The 24942-nt window shown below is 38.0% G+C and overlaps 1 protein-coding gene across 1 annotated transcript in view; it reads left to right on the forward strand.

Moving 5' to 3' along the window:
* Positions 1-439: 439 nt before the first annotated feature.
* LOC121477614 (protein CEBPZOS-like) overlaps positions 440-24942 on the forward strand; it is a 93774-nt gene continuing 69271 nt past the window's right edge. The window contains exon 1 of the mRNA XM_041732063.1: positions 440-503. Within this exon, the coding sequence (XP_041587997.1) occupies positions 440-503 (64 nt within the window). The remainder of the gene's footprint in view (positions 504-24942) is intronic.

A 24942-nucleotide genomic window follows, 5' to 3' on the forward strand; every position in this document is an offset into this window, starting at 1 on the left:
TGCACACAGCTCCAGGCTGCCTGGGGTTCAGATTTTACTCGGGTCTCCCCACCTTGGCCTTGATCCTCACCTGACCTCTGGTACCCCCTTGGGAATCTGCTTTCTCCTCCATCTCCCCACCGTGGATCTAATTTACCTCTTTCTCTCCAGTTGGTTAGATAATACTATACTTTTCACTTTCTTCTGTCAGGGAAGAGGGAGAAGGTCTCCCCGTAGAGGAGTACAGGTTTCTACTGGAGAGTTCTCATAGACTTCCCGGAGTCCCACCCTCCAGCTATTCCCTCCTCACTTCTGGTCTGCTGCAGTTTTCCCTGGCACAGACTGCACCCCTGAAGCTATCATGACATATCCTTGCTCATTTACAAAGATTCTTCTTTCAGAGCACCCCCCCCCCCGCCACTCCCTTCTGTCTAGCACTCTTGTCCCTCATACCATCGAGATGCACCTTGTCTTCTATGAGCCTCTGGAGCAGTATGCAAATCAGAGGTTGTGCCTGGATACCGGTGGGTGGACTGAAAAATTCCTTATGTCAAAGTACCAGAACCTCACCTAAGATCCTCATTCACTTTAAATAATTTAAGTGCAAATAACAGACCTGTTTGGAAAATAAACATTACATAGGCAGTTTTAGAATATGCATCTCCTCAAAAAACCAAAACCAAAACCAAAACAAAACAACTCTTTAGTATTAATACAAGTCCTGATGGATTGACCCTGTTATTATTATAAAATGTAATTTTTGTCTCTAGCAGCTTTTGCCCTAGCATCTATTTTTTTTCTTATATAGTCACATCAGCTCTCTTTTGTTTACTGCTTTCCTATTACATCTTTTTCTGTGCTTTTATTTTCCACCTATTTGTGTCTTTGCATCTAAAATGGGTTCCATCTCGACACAGGTAGTTGGATTCTTTTTAAAAAAATTATCTGCCTTTTGACCAAAGTGTTTATTTATTTTTAAAAATTTTATTTATTTATTCATGAGAGACACAGAGAGAGAGGCAGAGACACAGACAGTGAGAGAAGCAGGCTCCATGCAAGGAGCCTGATGTGGGACTTGATCCCGAGCCTCCAGGATCACGCCCTGGGCCAAAGGCAGGCACTAAACCGCTGAGCCACCCAAGGATCCCTGACCAAAGTGTTTAATTCATGATAATTAATGTGTTCACTGAGAAGATAGAATAGTGAGATGTGTCTAGGCAACATCTCCTGTTCATCCAATTGACACAAAACAAAACAAAACAAAACAAAACAAAACAAAAAACTGCTATCATCCCTAACTTTACATGCAGACCCATCCAATGAGAAAATAAAATATGTCATAAAATATTTCCATTACTAAATAGCTTGACCTTAGCAATTTCTTTTTTAAACACTTAAAATTTTTATTCTATCTAGTTGACATTGGAGTCTCATGTACTCTTTCCCAAATTAATGTCTTCTCAATAATTTCATCTGAATCTTCACTTGATAGCTTCTTTCTTATTTAAATAAAAGAATCTTAAAAGGAAGCCTCATATCTATGGAGATAGAAATGCCTCTGCCATTTATATAACGTATCTTAAATAGAGTGAGAATCAAACATTGCTATTAAATACTAGCTAAATCCTATTGTCTGCCTCAGACTTTGAGCCTGCAATTTACTATCTCTTTCTTAAAATACATTAGCAAGTATTAACAATGTGATAAAGATATCCCAGCCCTAGGCTGGGATTTTTTTTTCTTGACTTAAAGGAGAGAAATAAAACATTTAAAAAGGAGAAAACTTCTACCCCTGTGATTTGGTGTTATTTAAAGTAACCACTTGAAATTCCTTGTACACAGTCCACGTTTTGCAAAAATGCTTACTGGTAAGAGCCGGCCAGGCACTGCTTACATGTTTAGCCACATGCTCTCGACATAGAAAATATTTGAGGCTTAGCTCATTGAACTTTGAGCAACTGAACTTTGCTCATTGAAGCTGAGCAACTGAGGATGTAGAGTAGCATACAGTGGTGCTTTTAAATTGACGTTGGTGCCTAAACAGCTCAACAGAATACAACAGAGGAAGACCCTTGTATTGAAAGGCGCTGGATTTTGTATTGAAAGGAGCACTGGTTTCTTTGAGTTGCTATATATGACTTCAAAGCAAAGATAGAAACATTATTTGTATGACTGTACCCACTCTTCTTTTGTTACTATCATCACTCACTGAACAAAGTCACCCCTTTAGTCCTCACAGGGATGAATTCACAGAATGTTAGCATTGGTTCAGGGAAGACCTTGAAACTCCATGTTTTTCCCAGGAGCAAGCTGAACCCGGATAGGGGAGAGTCATCCTTTGGGGATCTTCTAGCTGGCTTAGAGCAAAACCATGCCGTCGAGCACAGTCCCATGCCTTTCCCTTACACCAGCAATTTCTACCCCTGGTCATGCGCCTTAGAACACGCAAAGAGGTTAGCAATAACCAGTGACCTCTGAACCTCACCTAGATCGATTAAATCAGAATCTCTGGTGGGGTGGGGGCGGAGGGAGTTAGGACACTGATAATTTTGAAAAGCTCCCATGCAATTCCAATGTGAAGCCAGGGCTGAGAACCTCATTTTATGCCACTCTCTTGCGGAAGAACAGTATTGGCAAATATTAGTTGATGAATTAAAATTTTCTTTTTTTTTTTTTAAGATTTTATTTATTTATTTGTGAGAGACAGCGAGAGAGAGAGGCAGAGACATAGGCAGAGGGAGAAGCAGGCTCCATGCAGACAGTTCAATGTGGGACTTAATCCTAGGACCCTGGAGCTGAAGGCAGGTGCTCAACCACTGAGCCACCCAGGTGTCCTCGCCCCCCAATTTTTTTTTCATGCTTCATTTTCCTTTTGTTCCTGAAGTATAGATGATGAAGCACCTATTGCTTTACGGTGGGGAGTTAGAAAACCAAGGACGGGGACGCCTGGGTGGCTCAGCAGTTGAGCATCTGCCTTCGGCCCAGGGCGTGATCCTGGAGTCCTGGGATCGAGTCCCACACCAGGCTTCCTGCATGGAGCCTGCTTCTCTCTCTGTCTGTGTCTCTGTCTCTCTCTTTGTGTCTCTCATGAGTAAATAAATAAAATCTTTAAAAAAAAAGAAAACCAAGGACTGAAAAGTCATGTTAAGCTTTGATTTTTAAGATAAACTTCAGTAAGTGTATAGCAGAAAGGATAGTTTTGAAAGCTAGACTTTTAATGGCAAGGACTAGACATTTGAGAGAGAAAAGGTTTTCCTGAGTTCCAATATCTTCAAGTATCCAGAGTCAGATAGAATCAGGCCTGGAGCATAAGAAGTGAAACACAAAAGAGGAAGGATTAAGGATATGTTGAAAGAGTCCTTTCCAACTATACAGAAATGAGGGTAAAAACCACAAAGATGATCACTTTTGGGGGGTAAAAGTGGGAGGGTGAAAATGGGGGACTGCTGGGAGAGAGGGGTCAGAGAGAACTGGAAGCAAATAAGAAATGCACATCTTAGGTTGATTACCTGGTATCAGTCAGGGTTCTCCAGGGAAATAGAGCAAATAAGATGTGTGTGTGTGTGTGTGTGTGTGTGTGTGTGTGTGTTTATTTATTATTAAGAAATTGGCTCACACAATTATGGAGGCTGGCAAGTCCAAAATCTGCAGAGAGCCAGAGAAGAGCCAATGTTATAGTTTCAGGCCGAGAACTGTCTGTTTGCAGAATTTCGGTAGCTGAGTGGGTAGAGGGGTGGGTGGGTGGGGAGGTGAAGGAGGGGTGGCCTTTTGTGCCATGTAGTCCTTCAACAGATTGAAGGAGGCTCATCTCAGTGTGGATAGCAATCTGCTTTACTCAGAGCCTACTGATTTAAATGTTAATTCCATCCAAAACAAAAAACTTCCCAGAAACATCCAGCATAATGTGTGACCCACTATCTGGGCATCGTGGCCCAGTTAAGTTGACACATAAAATTAACCATTGCACCAGCCATACACTCAATTATGCTTATATGATACCTATCTCCTGTCTCCTTTCTGCTCTGTCCCATTTAAAACTCAAGAAAGAGGAATGTCTGCTGCCTGATGGATTTGAGGGCCCAAATGCAAAAGGAATCCAGGAGACAATTCAGTAGACTGGAGGGCCAGACAGGTATGAGGAACCTTACATCCCAAAGCCTTACTTACTACTAGAATTACATTTTATTTTTATTTATTTATTTTTTTAGAATTACATTTTAAAAAAAGAATGACGTAGAAGTTACGTATTTGATAGCATGGGATCTAAACATGCTAGCACAGGGTCTTGAGTGCTGTGGCTGCTAAATAAAGGTTAGCTGCCCTGGAAACATTATAAAGTATCGGATTCATATCTGGTAACTAGCTTGCTGTTCCAACTCTTAAATCAGAACTAGATTACAGGTACTCTTGTCTAGACCAGGGGGCTGTGGACTGTTACGTATAAGAAGAACCAGGGGTAGGGATGTGCAGAAACCTTCCCCAAAAGTTTAAAGTATTGGAAAAACAATCATGATAAAACTCATTTGCTTTTTATAAACTTATTTCCTTTCATCAGTAGGCCATTTTCTATGTTTATCCATAATAATTTGCTGAGAGAAAAAGACACAAAGCCTTTTTAAAATGTGTTTTAGACAGATAATGGTTTTAAAAGCAGGGAAAAATATATCTAGTCATTGAACAGGTATGGGCTTGCAAAAGGGAAATAAATGAACCTTTTAAAGCACAATTTTTCATCAAAATGAGCTTTACTTTTAAAAAATGATGGCAATACACCCTGTGGATACTTAATATAAATTCATTTGAAAGGCATCCTAGATCTTGTTACCCAGTGATCAATTGCTTTGTCTTTATTTTTATTTTCGAAAGCCAAAGAGAGAAGCCATAATTCTTCTGTATAATATAGACCAATATTAGCTATTTGCTTGAATTTCACAGCTCTGTGTTAGAATAAATTATATATTCATATTTGTTTCTTACTTTTTAAAAATATTTGTTCCTAGTTTTATTCCTTCCTTTTTGCAACTAACTTTTGCTCCGTAATTAGCTTTCTGTGTTATATAATATGCAGAGGGAATATCATTAACTAATTCTGACCATATTTGGAATAGATTGAGAATCCGTATGAGTGGGATCCGTAGAACTTAATCAAGATATTGTTTTAACTGTTTATAGCAGATTTTTTATGTAGGTGAAATTCAGCTTAATGTTAAATATGAAATCTATCAGTATATTTGTAGGTATGTATGCAAGCAGCATGTACTCTAATATTGAGAATAAAGTGAGACTGGCACGCTATTTAAATGGCACTTTGGCCATTGGACTCAAGAATACCAGAATCCTGCCTCCGAATAAAACCTCCTATAATTTTCTGGAAGGAGATTAATGACACTGACTAAGCAAAATAACATTTTTATTACAAATTAGGTCTCTGCCCCCCAAGCCATTGACAAAGTCTAACAAATTACACTGGGATCTAGTAGAACTTACACCCAAGCTAGATACATGTATAGGCACCATCCTACTGAGTCCAGATTTTATATTTAGAAGTGATGGCTCCTATAAAGCAAAAAGCTACTCCTGCCAGCTCAGGGAAACATGGAAACAAGCAGAAAAGAGCATTTGCTTCACTGTTGTAGCACTGAGTTGGCCTGTACTTCTTGACATGCCTACCTTCCACACCTGGGTGAAGTCTGCTGAGTGAGGGAGTGCAAAGTGTGTGTGTGTGTGTGTGTGTGTGTGTGTGTGTGTGTGTGTGTAGGGGAGAGGAAAAGAGAGAGAAAGGGAGGGAGATGATGGGAGAGAAGGGGAGAGGAAGGGGAAGGAAAGGGGAATGGAAAGGTGAGAGATGAGGAGAGAAGCAGGTGCCTTTACTACTTTCCAAGTGTGGAAGGAAGATAATAAGAAAAAGAAACCAAAGCCTCCCGGAAACCTATCATAACCTAGGTCCAAGCAGTTTAGCTCTCCTTCCTTGGGTGGAAGGACAGGGGGAGCAGAACTGCTGGCCTGAGGTCTGACTGGTCAGAGAAATGAGTAAGGGAATAGGTAGGAAAAAACCCAGAGCAACCCCAAAGCTAACAACTTCCCTGTCCCTCCATGAGGGAAGTTCATGTCTCAGTGAGATTTCTGGTTTCCACAAGATATTTTTTTTTCAGCCCTGTAACATTATTTCTTTAGACTCATGAGCTGCAATTTTAAAAAAGCTTTTCTAACCATAGAGATTTAACCTAAAGGAGGATATACTCATTTTTCACTCATTCTCTCAATATTCACTGATGTTCAGTTTTTGAGGGGTATAAAGAAGAATTAAGGTGACTCCTGCCCTTGAAGGAACTTGTATTTTAGACATTGTCAAAAATAACTAGAATATAAAGTGAAAAGTACCTTAAAATGTTTATAGTTCAGAGAATTTGGAGGAAAAAAACTTATCAACATATTTCACTTCGAATTTTGTAAAGTAATATAGTAAGTTTTGGAGTGACCTTTTAGAAACTCCAAACAGAACTCAGAATACTTCTTTTGAAGAGGAAAAAAAAAATCAACTAAGCAAATACGCACCTGCGTGATTCCAGTACTGATGCATCTGCTCCCAAGCTCTAAAACTAATTAGAAACTTGTTTCATATCTGCAATTAGCCTTTAAAAAGATGGGCATCCATTAACACAGTTTGGTAGTATAATGACAAGCAATTAGTGAAAAATTGTTCTATCCTGGAAAGAAATAATAATTGGAGGTGGATGATTTCTAAAGGAATTAAAACATAACATATTTTTTTAACTTGCTAACTTGATTTTTAAAATCTGGTACAAGGATTCTGTTTAGGAATCTTCCTCTTTGGATGTGTGTAGAACCTGAAGAAAATCATCCTTTTTCTCACTTTCTAGTTACCTTTGCCCTACTCTTCCTCTGTCCTCCTCATCCCACAAATCCTACATTTCCACTGTAATAGAAAAGAGGATATGAGGGTACTTTCAAGAACCTGGAAGTTGAGAAAAATTCCCTACAAGATGGAATTAAGTATACTTATTTGAGAGATTTAAACAATTGGTTGGAAGCTGCAGAAGAAGGCAGATACCATCAGTTCAATATAAGGAAGACCTTCGTACAGATTAGGATGGGCCAAACATAATTTTCTCAAATGTTTATAATTATTCAATTTTACCAAACGTGAACTGGAAAATCCTTTACTGGATGTTGAAGAGTTGGTATGGGCATTCACTGGGGTCTGGTGAGGAGGTGGACTTGTTGATGTGTATGGTTTCTTCATGCCCTGAATGTGCTTCTCTCATTCTACTCATTTTCTTAACATTTTCTCATTTCTTAACTCTACTCATTTTCTTACTCATTGAGGATTTTCTTAACAATGCTTATCTGCATTGTGGCCTCTGTCAGAAAGTTGTCCTAGCTACACAGTTTAGTCCCTGCCACTGTTTTGAACTGAGCCATAGATAACCATGAGCCTGCACACACATGCCATTCAGGAAAAGAATGAAACTGAGACACAAAATTAGATGGAAGATGCTAAGTGGCATTAGGTCATTCCTTTTATGCCTATCGCCTCCAGGGTATTGGAGGAGAACTGACTATTTCAGAAGGATGGATGTATCTAGAAGTTTTAGAATGGGAACTTGGGGGGATCCCTGGGTGGCTCAGCAGTTTGGCGCTTGCCTTTGGCCCAGGGTGTGATCCTGGAGAGACCCGGGATCGAGTCCCATGTCAGGCTCCCGGCATGGAGTCTGCTTCTCCCTCCTCCTGTGTCTCTGCCTCTCTCTCTCTCTCTCTCTCTCTCTCTCTATGTCTATCATAAATAAATAAATAAATAAATAAAAGATAAATCTTAAAAAAAAAAAAGAATGGGAACTTGGTGTGGTTCTGTTCAGTTAAATAGAATATGGCTAGAAGTCCGCCATCTTTGTGCCTACACACAAAATTCCCACAAATATAGCTCTGGTGCTGATAATAGTCCCTGTATATTTCTCAATACAGTGTTTCCCAAGACAGTATATATGCTTAGGCCATGGAAGAAAGTAACTCGGGTCTCTAGATATTATAGAAGTTGCAAGGAAGTATTACACAGGTCAAATGAGCAGATTTATTTGAAATCGCAGCAATACCATTGTTGGACATGTCACCGTGATGGTTTCTAAAGCTGCTGTCACTATAGTGAGTGATAAACTCAATTTTAGTTTAATGTTATTCAGGACATTGACCTCCCTCCAATCAATTCCTCTCTGGCATAGATAGGTATCACCAACACATCACGGGATAAATGTCAGTCCTTAAATGTAAGATGTATTTGTTGGGAAAGTCTAGGCTATCGTACAGCATCAAATAGAATCACAGAGGTTGATAACATAGTTCCACTTTCTCTTGCTATACATCCCTTAGGATGACTGTTGCTCTGCCCCAAATTGTATTTACCTCAGAGCCTAGGCTGAAGGAGCAGTCTCTATCTGGAAATTTGTCTGCCAGTATGGCACAAAAAAAGAAAATGTGACAAAGCACAAACTGGTTCTCAAAATTTCTGCCTGCAAGTGACCTGTATCAGACTCACTTATATTTCACTGGTTAAGTTGCTTGACACATCTGGATTCAAAGAGTAGAGAAATATACACCTCATCTAGGTCTAGGGGACAATGGATATTGTTTAAAAGTAAAGCAATCAACCACACGACGACATTTAGAGCAGGAGTCAGCAAGCTATAGCCTGCAACACATTTTTGTAAATAAAGCTTTATTAGGGCACAACCACACTCATTCATTACATATGATGGATGGCTGCTTTCGCACTATAATGGCAAAGTTCAGAGGTTATGACAGAGACCATATGACCAACGAAGCCTAAAATATTTATTCTCTAGTTCTTTACAGAAGATGTTTTCCTGCCTTGATTTAGAAAAGCAGAAGGATAGATGCATAAACATCTAAAATGCATGTATCGTCTTTCTTATTTCATGATTACAGCCCTTTCTGGGGAAACAGGCAAAGTATACATTTAAATAAAAATCAAGTGGAGGCATTATTAAGAAAATGTGCCTTAAGACCAATATTTTTTTTAAGTACTTTGGAACTGCAGAAAAAACATCTGATTGAAAAGATGAGAGAGGATTTTTGGAGGAAATAGTGTTTGGAATAAACAATGAAAAGAAGAAAGATTTTCTTATGGTTACCTTCCAGGGAAAAATATTGCAGAAAGAAGGAAAGATTTCAAAAAGGAAGGTTTAAGCTATGCTCAAGGAATGGTGAATACTTGATTATGGCAAAATGCTGGTATTTAGGTTGAATTATGAGAAAAGGTGCTGTCCCTGGAAACACAAATACGATCTTTTTTAAAATCAGAACTGTATTATTAGAAGATGCAGCAAGGCTGTTGAAAGTGTTCAGGCTTTGAACCTTGCCTTTGCCATGTAACAGTTGTGTTGTGTCACCTTAACCAAACTATTTCCTCTTTAAGCCTCAGATATCCTTACTAATGACATGAGAACAGTTGGACCCTCATAGTTTGAGGATTTAAATAATGAATGTACAGTGTCTGTCCTGTGCCTGATACATAGTAGATGCTCAAAAACTACAGCTATTACTATTACTCTTCTTAAGCCATTGTCAATCCACTTTGACTCTACAGCCTGGCCCGTTCCTAACTGATATATACTTTCTGGCCTTTGTGCCCCCTTTCTCTCTCTCTCTCTCTCTCTCTCTCTGTTTTTATAGAGAGATTAAGAGAGAGAGCGAGCATGTGTGTGCAGGGTATGGGGAGGGGCAGAGGAAGAGGGAGAGAATCTTATGCAGACTCCTTGCTGAGCCCAGAGCCTGATGCAGGGCTGGATCCCATAATCCATTAGATCATGACCTGAGCTGAAATCAGGAGTCAGACGCCTAACCGACTGAGCCACCCAGGTGCCCCTGTGCTCCTTTTCATGTCATGCTGCCTGACTGATATAACCTGCTGACTGATAACATCCGTCTCAAATTATCTTCCTACTATAAAGTCCTCAAAGTGGCTTCCAATAACTTAAAATTAAACCTCTTCCTCCCACATCCTCTCATATTTATATTTATATAAATATTTATAACATATTTCATTGTAGTTTTGGTCTTTGTGTGTGTTGTCTACTTTAGTCATTCATAAGATTCTCAAGGGAAGGAACTGTCTCTTGGTTTTGTTAGAATCTTTGTTATGTAACGTTATAAGCAGTTTTTATTCATGGCAGAATGATCCAGAAAATATTTTATTTCATGCTAGGAAGGATCTAATTGATGAACCATCTCGGGAAAGTTTTAGCTCTGCAACTAAGTTGATCTTTATAAATAAGGAAAAATATAAGGTCAGCAATAGATATAATTAATGACCTTTCTCAAAATTTGGAAAGCAATGAAATTGAATTGTACTCTTTTTCTTTAATGTATAGGGAAGGCAGCTTTAAAATCACTTCTGTGAAATTTTCTGAACATAAAGAAGCTGTACCATTATTGTTTATTTTCTAAATATTTAACAAATGGTCTAGGAGCTTCCTAAATTTCTGCTGTATCAAAGTTACTCATGATTGACAGAATGTTTAAAATGAAGAATCCAGGGCACCTGGGTGGCTCGGTGGTTGAGTGTCTGCCTTTGGGTTCAGTCGTGATCCCAGGGTTTTGGATCAGTCCTGCATCAGGCTCCCCAGAGGGAGTCTGCTTCTCCCTCTGCCTATATCTCTGCCTCTCTCTGTGTCTCTCATGAATAAACAAATAAATAATCTTTAAGCAAAACAACGAAATAAAATGAAGAATCCAATGCATGTGGCTTAAGATCACATAATTGTCCCTCTTTCTTTTGATAGGTTCAGATATTTAAAGCAGTACTTTCACAGTAAGAGACTCACAGCCTCAATGCTGGGCAGATGAGTCCCTGGAGTATGGAGAAAAACTGAGAGCCTTTATTCATGTTAAATTTTTATGCCATCACTTAAAGATCTCTCTTTTTAATGTTTAAGTATACATTGTTATTTTCCTAGTATTTTAAATATAAGATTTCTAAATAGAAATATGTGTATGCTCAAAATTTATTTACTGATGGGGTATAGAATTAAAAAAAAACTGGAGATCACTAGTTTAAAGGAAATCAATATATAAATATATATAATATATATGGTAAGCAACAATATTTAGCTATGCATCTCCTGTATTTGTTTGCTTTTAGAGAACGGTGATTGCTTGCTTTCTACATAGATTGCATTAGGACACAGTACATATTTTTGAAAAAATATTGGTTTCTGGTGGTGAAGAATCTTCTGGTAGCTTCAGGATTCCATCCAGCATTTTTAAGTTTGGCAAACAGGAAAACACTCTAAAGCGAAAGTTAAAAAATAAATAAATAAATAAAAATAACCATACTGAACAAAAGCATTGTCTTTCACTACTCTCTTAATGAATGAGTGGACTTGGCCTATTGTTATAAGAAAGACGAGTGACTATCATTTTGCTTCTGCTTTTTTATTTTTTTTTGAATCTTTGTAGCAGGGTTATAATAAAATACTATTTATGTTCATTGAGCTGATCACTCTGCTGTAGCTTGCCCTTTCAGGGAGCTATTCTATAGTTCTGCAGATCGTAAGTATAGATCAGAGAAGTGGGACTGCGTACAATCTGTTTTTATAGGGGAAGTTCAGTTTTTACGAAGTTCTATAATAGAAAAAAAAATGAAGGAACTTAGCCAACCAACCATGAGAGAAAGAATGACATCACGATATATATGCACATTATAAAGGTAAAAGTTTTTTTAAAAGGAAAAATACGTTGTTTAATGACAGTTAAGGAAGAATTCAGGCTGTGAGGTATGAGAAGGGGTGGGAAATATTCTTGTGCTGAAGTATTTTCTCTTGACAGAGAGCATTTTTGAAAATCATATTTCAAATTTACACAGTTACGTCCAGGTTCAGGAAGGCGTCCTGCACATCAACCCTGTTAAACAATAATCAAATACCTAGCAGTCTTATAAAGCAGTGTTTCCCTTCAAGTGGACAGCTTTCCTAGATCTGGGAGTTCTGTGGGCTCATTGGAGAAGACACATGGCTCTGGGATTTGCCCCAGATGGAAGATACTGAAACCTGTCAGTAGACATGCCATGTCAACCAATGGTGGTGTTGACCTCCTTAGATGCTCTCATTGGCCACAGAATTTTCTCAACACTAAATGCTTCCTGCACTTTTTCTTATTTAATCCTCACACCAATACTGTCTGGTTGGTTTTTATCCCCCATTTTAAGTCACTTATCCAAGATCATAAAGCCTGTAGGTGACAGTGCAAAGATAAAAATCTAAGTCTTCCGGCCCTAGTGTTCAGACTTAGCTGACAGGAAACCCTAGCTGCTACTTCTTTTCAAAAAGTCAGACTGTGGTGAACTCAGATCACATGGACTTCCAAAGAATAGTAAAAGAGTTTGCCTGTGGGTGTCCCAGGAAATGGGGCTACCTTCTACCTACTGGGACTTACACTATGAGCTTTATCAGTAATTTTTTTTCTCTTTTGAACTGTGCTTTCTTCTTATTGGAGGATCTGAAACAAAGGAGGAAGGGAAAGACAGTCACAATTCTAGGTGACAATGATCAAGAAAATCTTATCCTTAAAAGAATTCTGATCATGATGTCGAGATACCCAGGGACAGGATGAATGCTGTTATGATCCTCAAAGTGTGGATTTTGGCTAGGCGACTGAACACAAACTTGGGTGAACTTGGGATTTCAGTTTAGTTCCTCAGCAGAAGTAGATATTCAAATCCTTTCCTCATACTGTGAAATGACCACATCTTTTTGTTTAAAGTAACCCTGTAATTTTAAACTTCTGTTTAAAGTAACCAAGTCAATACAACCTGGCTTTTTATAGCTTGAATGCCAGGCTGTATCCACCTTGGACTCAATCCAATAGAGTTACTGTTAGAAAATAGAAGAACCTCATTATATCCCTCATTCTCACATAACTCTATACCACATCATAAATTTTGAAGACAGATTTATAGTGAGACCTCAGGGCATATCAGATTTCAGACAGTTAATCTTAATTCTATTGTTGTAAGGCATCCTCTGAAGGGAGGCAAGTAACTGATTTGGGATCAAAATAAAATCCCACTTATAAATTAACAAAACTAAAATGTAATACTAATAAATTGTCTTTATGACTGGAAATGTGCCTTTTTTATGAATGAGGTTGAAATGTCCAGCTAAACCTCCTCTGACTGAAGGAAATATAATTTTAAACCTCAAAATGTTATTATGGTTAAATATTAGTTCAATTTTAAAGCAACTGTGCTGCTAGTTTTCACTTACGTAAAAGCAATTTGAGAATTTATGATCACAAAACATGAATTTTGCCTGAAGTCTACAGTCATGAGGGAGACAATGGCAGTAATAAGATTTATGTAGGAGCAACAGAGATTAGGATTTTTATTTCGACAATTTTTTGTTGTACATCAGGGGTCGAAGAGGCTAATATTACATAGGCCTCTGGAATATGGTTGTTGTAATGGGAAAATGGCAGTTTGAGAAAGGAAGGTAGTGCGAAATATGTCTTTTATGGAAGTTGAATGTAGATGAAGGACGTAATCATAGACAGGATATGCACCTAGAGATGATCTAAGCCTTTGTATGACTGATTCAAACTGAGATGTGAGTTGATTTGTTATCTGGGGGCAAAAACAAGTTCTAGAACTCAGTAGCTTGTTTTTACCCTTCAAATTCCCACTAGTGGTGCTGGGAATTAGCTAGGGAGAAATACATGGGCATAGAATTTTCTGCATACTCCAAGGTGTACATTGCATTATTATCATGAGGAATGTTCCAGTAGTGACAATGGAATAAAATGGTTTATTCCTCACATATTTTCAAGGACTTTCAACCACTGGGGTAGATTGAATCAATTACTTCTTTGTATCCTCCTAATGGTGCACTTGTGGCCCAAAGGAGTGAAAATAAAACCAGAAAATAGGAATGTCTGGATGGCTCAGTTGGAAATGCATCTGACCCTCAATTTCAGCTCAGTTCATGATCTCAGGGTCATGAGATGGGGCTCTGCACCGGGCTCTGTGCTGGGCATGGAGCCTGCTTGGGATTTTCTCTCCTTTTCTCTCCTCCTCCCCTGCTCACCTTTGCTCTCTCTTAAAACAAACAAACAAACAAACAAACAGAGAATAAACAATTTATAAAACTCTCATATGGACCACATAGGACTTGAAAGGCTAAAATGAAGCATCTTAAAAAAAATAAAAATAAAAAAATAAAATGAAGCATCTTTTATTTGTCAAATCACACTATGAGAGAAGCCTAAAATTTTAAAGCAATCATAAATTAACTGAGAGGATTGTACTAAAGATTTTTTTTTTAAAGATCAGTTTAAAATTCTTTAGGTGAGATCAGAAGCATGATATGTTCGAAATGTAGTAGATATGACAAATATTTGCCAAGCGAATTTAAGCTTGAGGGAAAAGCTATTCAGAGTATAACATTCAATGAAGAACATCCACCAAGATGTTTGGGGCCTTACCGTTTCCGGTAATTTTGGTGAAACTCACAAGGGTTCCTCTTGAGCGTAAGGGATTCCAGTGGAGCGCTCCATAAACTGGAGAGCCCAGTCAGAGACTCAATGTGGTTTTCAGCCAAGGACAAATGCTGTATCTGAGGTATCTTTGGCAATTGTTTGAAAGATGTGAGATGGTTTTTGTTCATATTTAACACTCTGCATCTGAATAAAAAATACAAACACCTTGTCAATTGTCTCCTGAAGAGGATGGTTAACTACCAAATCTTGCATAGGACTAGACCATACCCCCTCATCTAGACCATAACCCCTCAAAAGAGTGACAGTGATGTTTTCTACAACTGTGGTTTGTCAGAGAAGAGAAATAATTGTATGAAAATATTAAGAGAAAATAAGCAGGATCTATGAAACTGTAAGTTTGTTGACTACAGAAATCTGCTTTCTTTTCCAGTGTAGACACTCGGTACCTGGCATGATGGTCCGTGGTGGATTCTCAGTATGTCTCAAATGAAAGGGTGAATGGCTGCATAGAATCTCAGAAATATTGTTGTTCACGCAGACACATAACAACTTGTGAAACAAGTATTGCCTCCAAGTAGTGAGATCAGTTACCTATTTTCTATTTTTTCATACTTAAATTCTATATTGAAAAAATAGCACTTTAAATCAGGAAAAAAAAAGCCTTTTATATATAAAAGTAAACTAAAAGGTATCCTTAGGAGGAGAAATGTGTGTTGCACACCTAGGTTGAATACATTTTCCTGACATATCATGCTTCTCAATATTTTTGCCTTAAAGCTGTAATTGTACAAGGCCATGCAAATAGAGGAAATCATTCAAATCTATCACTGACACCTTGCCTCAAGGAAAAATTCCTTTATGTATAAGTTGGGATTTCATACCATGAGAGAAATGCAGAGAACTTATTTATGGCCTTGTATCCCACAAAGACACTTAGTAAATAATGATTGCTAATGGTAAAAACGATATTAAATAGAGAGTTTCCATATAACGGTATTAGAAAAATTTCATTTGAACTCCCCCACCCCAATTGAATTGCAATTTTTGACATCTATTCTTTTCATTTCCTCATTTGCTTCCACTGTCTCTCCATATGGATATTTTACAGTCCTCATCATACATCTGGTAACTTTAGGTTTTTACTCTTTTCCAGGTTACAACATAATCTTTTAGGAGCACTAGCACCATGACGATTTCTAAATGAAAACCCAGCCTTGGCAGTTCCTGTCTCTCTGCCCCTCTCTCTGTCCTTCTATGAAATCTGCCCTTGTCTGCCAGTCATTCTCTCATTTTCCATGTACATCCCTCTCAGGCTCTGAGATTTACTCTATGACAGATCCCCAGTCAGCAGGATGTTAGGGGTGAAGAGCAGCAACCCAAGTGTGGTGTTCCCTCTACAGCACAAGGAAGGAGGCTGGGAATATACAATACATCAACTTCTTTTTTCTCCCTTGATACATTGATTTGGTGGTTGTAAAAATTCGGATTGCAATTACATAATTTGATATCATATATATCCTATTTCTAAAGAAAGAAAAGCCAAAAGAAAACATCTAGAGAACACGAAGCCTGGGGCAAGTGTTTTCTTTAATGATTGTGGGGTTTTTCTCTCTCTCTCTTTCTTACAATAAGATAGCAAAGATTTGGAGGTTTATTGATCTGGATCAGATCAAGTACAGATACTCCAAGTAAATGATCTCCTAGTTCAGTATTTCTAAAGTATGCTTTGTGGTTATTAAACATTTGTTTGTTGTATGTGTATTTATATGTATTAAAAATATAATTAATGTATCACTTTTACAACCCTCCAAAGAGCCTGGCAAAAACAAAACAAAAAAAAAGGCAACAACAAACAGAAAAAAAAAACCAAAAACCTGAATAAATCAGCATCAACTGCCAGTGATTTTTATTTATAGTAGGGATATTAAGTTTCTTTTGAGAATTTTTCTTCAGGTACTTTAAAATTTGTTATTTAAAAAGAATATAGTAGGGGTGCCTGGCTGGCTCAGTTGCTAGAGCATGTGACTCTTAATCTAGGGGGTTGTGAGTTCAAGGCCCATGTTGAGTGTAGAGATTACTCAGAACATAAGTAAGACCAAATGCTATGCAAGTCTATCTAAAGTTTCAAAGGGACTTTGGGAATGCCTGAAGACATCCAGGCACATTTCAAATTCTGACATTTCCTCCATCTCCTGTTTCCCTCCCCTGTGCGGCTCTGATGGTCTTTTTGTGACCCTGTCTCAGTCCATCTCCAGCTCAGAGATGTATCTTAACGAGTTCTAGGATTTACCCTTCCTTCTTGTGGCTGCTTGATTTCCTTCATCCCCTATTTCCCTTCACCCCACTTATTCATTGTACCTGGTGAAGCACACAGCAGCTCTCTACAAAAAAAGAGTTCTTAAGCAATCTGGAGCAAAAAAGGCAAATTATTTTTAACGTCAGGAGTTTAGGATCCTTGGAAGACCAAAGAGTCCATATCTTTTTAAAAACTTTTAGTTTGTTTCTGTCACTATTCTGATTGGCCACCCTCACCCTTCATTAGAATAGGGCCCTGAAACCAAAGCTCTTGTCAACTGCCTGTAGGGTATCTCCTCATAGGTGCTCAAAAAATATGGATGACTCACTAAAAATTTCTATGTTACAACAGTAGCATTTACATAATGTAATTGCATTTCCAGTGTGCAATACAAGGGATATGGCAGGCTTTTCTGCTGATATGATCCTATGATTACAAATTACTCCTCTAAAAATTGATGATAATATTAATTTGGAAAGGAATAGATATTTTGTAAAGATTTACTTATTTATTTGAGAGAGAGAGCAGGGATAGGGGAGAGAGAAAGAGAAAGAGAGAGAGAATCTTAAGCAGATTCCATGCTGGAGCTGCATGTGGGGCTCAATCTTATCATCCTGAGATCATGACCTGAGCTGAAATCAAGAGTTAGACTTAACCACCTAAGTCACCCAGACACCCCTAAAGTGTGGCATTTTGATGTAGAAATTTCCCTTTTTGCCTTGCCCAGGTATCATGTAGCACTATTGCCTTTAAGACCTAACTATATGGCCACAGTAGGTACAGATGATAGTCACATATGCCCAAATAGCAAATATTTGACTTTAACTTAGTAACTAGACATGCTAAAGAGCAGGTACCTTGGCAATCTTATGGCACTTAAGTCCACCAGTGAATTATCCACTAACCAGAGGGTTTCGACTCGAATTAGTCTTCTAAGAATCCTGTGAAAATTTGCAACTTGATAAGGGTCCCCCAAATCCTGAAATGAAAGGTTCAAATTCTGAAGGGAAAAATAAATTAAAAAAAAAAAAAAAAAAGAAAATTCTTTGTCAACCTTTAAAAATAGTTATTAATTTAAAATATGTTAATATGTTATGTAAGCCAGTAGTTTTCACCTTTTTTTGGTGTGCCCTCTAAAACTTTCACACATCCAAACACAATTATGAGGCAGAGATTCATTCTCAAGGTAGGATTGGTGAAGATCCTGACTGATCCTGATTAGAATTACATACAAGGCTAGAGGTAGGGAAGGCAGGATCCTGAAACTGATTCTGAAATTTTCTAGGGGTAAAGAGTGGAAGGAATAAAATTCTGTTTTAGAATTACTCATTTAAATTATTATCTTTAGCCTCCTTGGAAATACTCAGAAATCACATTTAAAAATAAGACTTCATCTCCCATGCTAACTTGTCTTTGGCATATTATGTAAATTATTGTTGCCCCCCCCCCCATTTTATCCTTAAAGGAAGTAAAAATGACACCTAAAAAATAATAAAAAGATTTCAAAGTAAGATACAATCATTCAAAAGATGGAAGCTATTATTTTGTTTTAAGGTAGCTAGGGATACAAACATAAAAACGACTTTACCATATTTAACAGATATGGATACTTTATTTTTGCTTTTAACATCAGGCAGCTTTGATATAAAGAAAACTAAAACCACATTTAGTGGTAACATTGCCCTTGTAAACTCTATTCCTAAACAACTTATTTTATTGCCACAATGTTGCCATCAGTTTTTGCCAATAAAATTAATGAATAAAATGGCAACCCTTTTTAAAAAGTTTGAATCAAAATAATTTGCTATTTTAAAGAAATGCAAATATATCTTTAAAAAGCATCATTAAGGTCTTAATATTTTTAGACATTAAACTTAAACTTCGATTCTTTAAGTTCCATTTTTCCAAAGCTAATAAAAGGTCTTAGTTTTGAAATAAAACTTAAGAAATGACAAGAGATCATATCTATCTCTATATTGAATGTCACCTCCTCAGAGAGGCTTTTTTTGGACCACTGTGTTCCAATTACATTTTCTATGATAGTTAGAATTTATTTAGCCATTCTCTCAGAGTGCAGTTATCTCAAGGCCAATTAAATTTTCTATAATTTATTAGGAAGGCTACACTGGCCTTTCCAATATATCCATAGTTTAAATGGCAGCTATTAAGAAAGAATGCATATGTACACTGAAATGATTACCTCTAAAGATAGTTCTGGGAGTGGAGGTCAAAATTTCAGATATATCGTTTAAATTTTTTAAACAAATAGGTATATGGTTTAATTTTTAAGAGTAGAATGTATCCATCCATTATATATGAGAATTTTACATTATTTTTAAAAAGAAAAGAAAGCAGGGAAACAATATTCTATTTTTATATCTCCTGCTCCCAAGATGTATAACCTCTGGCAAATCATTTCTTTGGGACTTCCCTTTCCTTTTTGAAAGGAAGGGGTTTAGACCAGACCCTCCCTGAAGCTCCTTCCCACCTCCTAATTCCATCATCCTATAACCTATAAGGTCAGTCTGGGAAGCAGAAGAGCCATCAAGAGGCCCCAGTGAGCAGGATTTAAACTCAGTCTTATTTCTGGAAGACTTCTTAAATTCTTCACATACAATCTGATTACTCCAAAAAAAAAAAAAACCCACAAAAACAAAAACAAAAAACCCAAACATACTGGCATCCCGCTCTGTTGCAAAGAAGTTGATTTGCTCTTTCATTGCTGCCAACACATCCTTCCCAGTTACACCTGCAATTCTCTGCCTAACATGATTCCATCCAGCAGGAATTAGGGGCTTGAGGAATTGCAGCCCCATCGCTCTGTGTGCTTGGGCTGACCAATCGCAGAGATTCTTTCAATGCTAGGGGCTCCATCAGCTGGGTCATTTCCAGCACCAACAAATCACAGCTCCTATTTTTCACTGGTAACAAGTTTTATTTGTTCCTGGATAGTTCTGTTCACACCAGCCTGGCTGCTCCAGCTGATCAAAATTTTAGCCTTAATGGGTCATTCAAGGGATTCCAGATTGCATCATTAACTCCTTGACAAGGACTATTGTCCAGCATTTGACACTTACTATTATCAAAAAGGAACAATTTCATTCTCAAGTCTTTTAAACTTTTCCAAAGTTCAGCAATGTTAGGATAAGATACAGGTTAGAAAATAAGCAACATGTCATGATGAAGAAGAGGTGAACAGAAGATGGAGAAGCCCAAACCACTAGGTTTGGAGAAAACAAGGAGTTTTGATATTTATGCTGGCAATTGCCCTTAGAAAGAGGGGCGGGGAGGTGTCATAACTAAATCATTGCAAAAAAGTGACTTTTTCCTGTCTTTTAAGCTCTCACCGTGCAGTCCTCCCAGTTTTCTTGTAGCCATGTTTCCCATTTGTTTTTTTCAAGGACTCTTTTCTGAGCAGGCCAGGTACACTCCTCCTGTCTGAAGAGCAACTCTTCTGTGGAGGGTCCTGGGCAAAAATCACAAGGTGAGATATTGGAAGTAGGTTTAGGGCACCAGGACTGACATCTTTGCTGGATATTTGACCAGTTGTCTTAAACTTCTACTCAATAAACAGGATTGAGGAAAACATGAGGTGGCCCATATTATGCCCCAACAGTGTGAGCAGTAAATAAGTTAATTTTTAACCCTACATAAATGTTTCAAGCACATATAGGTTAAAAAAAATCAGCAATAGAGTGACGTTAGTCTTCATACATTTTTCTCTTTGGGGATATCACTTGTGACTTTCCTTCGGTCTCTCAACTCAATTAGCCACTTGATTCCATCACTTTTTCCCTTGAGAATCTCTCCCTCTCCTTTTCAATGTCTAGATCCTCATATCTTCCTACTTGAACTACAAGTATTTCTCCTGGATCACCTCATTTGCAATCTCCTCTCCTTTGATATAAATGATACCCATGGCCAGCCAGCTTTCCTAAAACACAGCTTTTACCACACTCACGTGTTTAAATTTCTCACTGCCTACCGATTAGAGAGAGAAAATCCCCACTTGTCAAGCAAGGTTTTCCACAATCTTATCTCACTCTCCATTTCCAAACTCATTTCCCACTATTTCCCAACCCTGCTGGCCTCCAAATCAGGCTTGCACAAGATTTCCATGATTAGGGAAAGGATATCCTGTTTCCAGTCTGAGGTTGGGTGCTAGGTGATTGTGTGACTCCAGATGACTAATTTTAATTTTCTGAGCTTTAGTTTTCCATGTCTGCAAAGATATAAGGAAGACTAGAATCAAGGGCCCAACATGAGCTGAATATGATGAGAAATTATGTTTGTTTGAAGTTCATAATGCCTTATAAAAATGCCGATTTCCAATTTCACTGGAATTTATTTCTCTCTTAGAAAGTACAGCTCTATTGTGATACCCAGGCAAACTTTGGTCTGTTGATTTAACTAGGCCCATGACACCCATCCTAAACTCAGTGATTTCAATCCCCTCCCAACTCCAACATCACGTGTTTCTATGAGTCCTACCAGATACTATTTGTGCCCACTCCCCCTACTCCATTTTTCTGGAGTGTGTCATTCTTAGTTCAGAGGTGAAAAGAAAGAGTTATACTAAAGAAGAGGTTACTAAAGGCATCAGGAACAAACTTTGCTTTTGTGACAGTCTTCTCTGGACTCTGAGGGGAGATAATGAGTCCATCGGTGAAGGATTTATGGAAGGCAATAAAAGAGTCCAATGTTTCATTATTTTGACACAAATATCAGTTCTTTCCTCAGATGCAGGTGGAAGCCAAGTTGCAACCTGAACTTTCAGGCATTTCTCTCATAATGAACTGTGCTGTTGCCACCCAGGAAATCACGTAACCCTGAAGTACTCCAACCAGTTTACAAATAAAATATCCTTGTATGAAGAAATCTTCTTCTTCATTGAGTAGGCTGATTGGAATTAAAAGCCATAGAACTGGAAAAATTGGACAGTCATCTAATTGTCTGGGTAGACCCTGGGCTCTATCATCTTTAATATGACCACTCCCAAATTTGATGGCTTGCGTTGTGCAATAGATAGCCCAGAGTTATTAAACTCTGCCCTTTATTGTTTGTTGAAGTCCTATCGATCTTCTACTCTTTCAATTATTTTTTTTTTAAAGCAGCTTTCAAAGATTTCTTTGAAGTTGGAAGCCAAAGGTTACTTCCACTGTGAGGAGTTACATTAAATTGGATTCTTTCTTTTTAAAACTCAGACATGGTTGATAATTGAAGATCTATCTTAGCGATTGAGAACTACAGTCTGGAATATCTGACAGCCCTGGAATGTTGGATTTCACCTGCTATCTCTGAATTTGTTCTTTGTCCCCTCACTGGATTTGTAACTCAGCAGCAGTGACTGAATTAACTCGCTGAGGGATTTTCAAACAGAAGCATCTATAGTTTAAAAGAATTCTGCCAACAGTTGGCTCTTTTGCTTCATTTAATTGGGAGGAGTTAAGTCAATCTTGATCTGGCCATCAGAGCCTTGGGAAATTGCTGTTTGTCACACACCAGATAACCTTTCTTCTCTTAAGAACTCTTCCCAGGCATACAAACAGGGCAACTGAGATGACTGGAGTAGTTTTGATGGGTGTTTCTAAGCTGGAAGGAGGGTAATTATTATTAGAATGCTTTTGAGAGGCACTTGCTCTCCATCTCACACATGCACACACAAAATTTAAACAAAATAAAGGGCAACAAACGAGGGACATCTATTTTCTTCATGGTTCGAGGTGATAGGATTTTCCCTATGCTTTCCATCCCCTAGATCATGCTCCATTCCTTTTACAACTAGTCACTTGCGAGAGATTGGGTGGTGTTAATGGTCTATGGAAGGAAAATGTGCCGTATCTCTGCAGAGCGATGATGTCCTCTGCATGAATGGCCACTGTGGTCCTTATGTGGAATTGGTTTTGTTGACTGATGACCTCAGCACATGATCTGGTGCTTAAATCAGGGAAGGAGGTAGGCCGTTGGTCTCTCTTTACACATACTTGTTTTCTGTTTGCTCCTACATTTTATTCCCGTCATCCCCCAACGTCTTCAGTTTGGCAATTCTCTCTAAACCCATGCTCAGAATACAATTTCCTTTTGCCTCATTGTAGCACAGTCATCAACCACCACACATGCCCATACACACACACACACAAATGCCAGCACCCTTAATTGTGTCAGTCTTTCCACTTTCTATTCACGTTTCTTCCCTCCAGACATCCTAAACTGGTGTTCTCATGGGATACCCCTCAGATCATCTGCAACAGGATTTCCTGATAATTTTACAAATGCATATTCTGAGGCCCCATTTCATCCTAATTACATCAGATTCTTTGAGCGTCAGGCCTGGAAAAGTGCATTTCCCATAAGCCTCTGGGCAATCTGTTCCCACACTAAAGTTTAAGAACCAGTGACCTCTGCCCACATTGGTTCCCAGTGTAGCCATCTCTTCCTCTTTGCCTGTGGACTTCTTATGCATGTGACACACGCAGTCTCTACTTCCTTTGGTGTCCTTTCTGCCTTGTTCCCCCATAATTTCTGGCTCTTGGGAAAATATACTCTCTCAGGTCCCCATGAGACAACTTGAGTTTACCTGTAGTAGTACTACCTACTAATATTTTCGAAATAGGAGTCAGTGCTTAGCTGCAAACAGAGCTGACGTGTTTTACTCGACATTTCAGAAAATGATGCTATTTTAAATCTTCCTTTGTCAACTGAGTTTGAGTGAAACAAGGAAGGCATTGTGTGGTAGGGTAATGCCACCGAGAGAGAGGGAAATGAGCAGGCAACTATATATAAAGCAACTTTTTTGAAATTAATATTACAATTGTACAATATACAGTATCCCTGCAAGTCTGTAAATACAGATGGAAGATAGCCAAGGTATTTGATGTTTTATAAAGATTAAATACTCACTGCAGCTGGAATTATGTCTCATATTATTTTATCAGCTTTCAGAATATGCAAAAGAGATATGAGAAATGTATGATTCCTGTTCTTTTTTTTTAAAGATTTTATTTATTTATTCATGAGAGACACAGAGAAAGAGAGGCAGAGACACAGGCAGAGGGAGAAGCAGGCTCTATGCAGGGGTCCTGATTTGGGACTCAATCCTGGGACTCCAGGATCATGCCCTGGGCTCAAGGCAGTGCTAAACCGCTGAGCCACCTGGGCTGCCCTGATTCCTGTTCTTATGTAATGTAGAATCTATTGAAAGGTACTTAAAAAATCAAACATTATATATATTAGGGGCTACAGATCACAAGTCTTCACACTGTCACACTAACGCACTTGTAAAATCTGATAGAATGAAAAGGAATAGTAAAACATTGGTGTATTCTACCAAACTTAAAACGCTTAATGAAAATATGAAATGAAACTATCTGGTCTATTTAGACTCCCATTTGGTGTTTTAAGAAGCAATGGTAGAATTAAGTCAGGTTGAAATTATTCATCGAAGTGACAGTGTCATTCATGTTCATAAAATATTGTAAATAAACTAAAATTCTAACAAAGATCATTGGTTAAATATATTTAATAATATCCATATGATGGAGAGATATGCAACCTTTAAAAACCGCACACATCCTGGGTAATGTTTAATAGCATGGAAAAATGCTCATGTTAACAAGATAAGTGGAAAAACTCAAGAACTAAAATCATTCGTACAATTTCATAAAGAAGTATATGTGTATACTTTTCAGAATAGACTAAATGGAAATAAAAGTCATGGTGGTTATGTCTGAAGAGTTGAATTATAGGTTCCTTTTTGTTTATTTTTTCTGGTATTTAATGCTGAACATCTATTATTTATATTATCAGATAGTGAATGTGCTTTAAAGAGGCTTCTTCAGGAACTATATCAATAATTCTATAGTCTTGAAATAGGAAATTTTTCTATCTCCAAGTAGTATCGTCCCTGCCACCCAAGTAATGTCTTTAATCCACAAATGAAATCTACTGAGAGCATGTACACTAATACACACACTTGTTCTTTACCTTCTCTTACTCTTGGGCAACGCAGTTGACTTCCTCGAATGTCCTGTTCTACCTCGTGCCAAGTGAGGTACTTAAATGAGTCTGATGGAAGCTTGAAAATAAGAGAAGAGAAACAGCATCTGGAAATATGTGACTCAGTTACTGTTATGTGTAAAAGT

Source organism: Vulpes lagopus, chromosome 17, assembly GCF_018345385.1.
Source record: "Vulpes lagopus strain Blue_001 chromosome 17, ASM1834538v1, whole genome shotgun sequence".
Lineage (NCBI taxonomy): Eukaryota > Metazoa > Chordata > Mammalia > Carnivora > Canidae > Vulpes > Vulpes lagopus.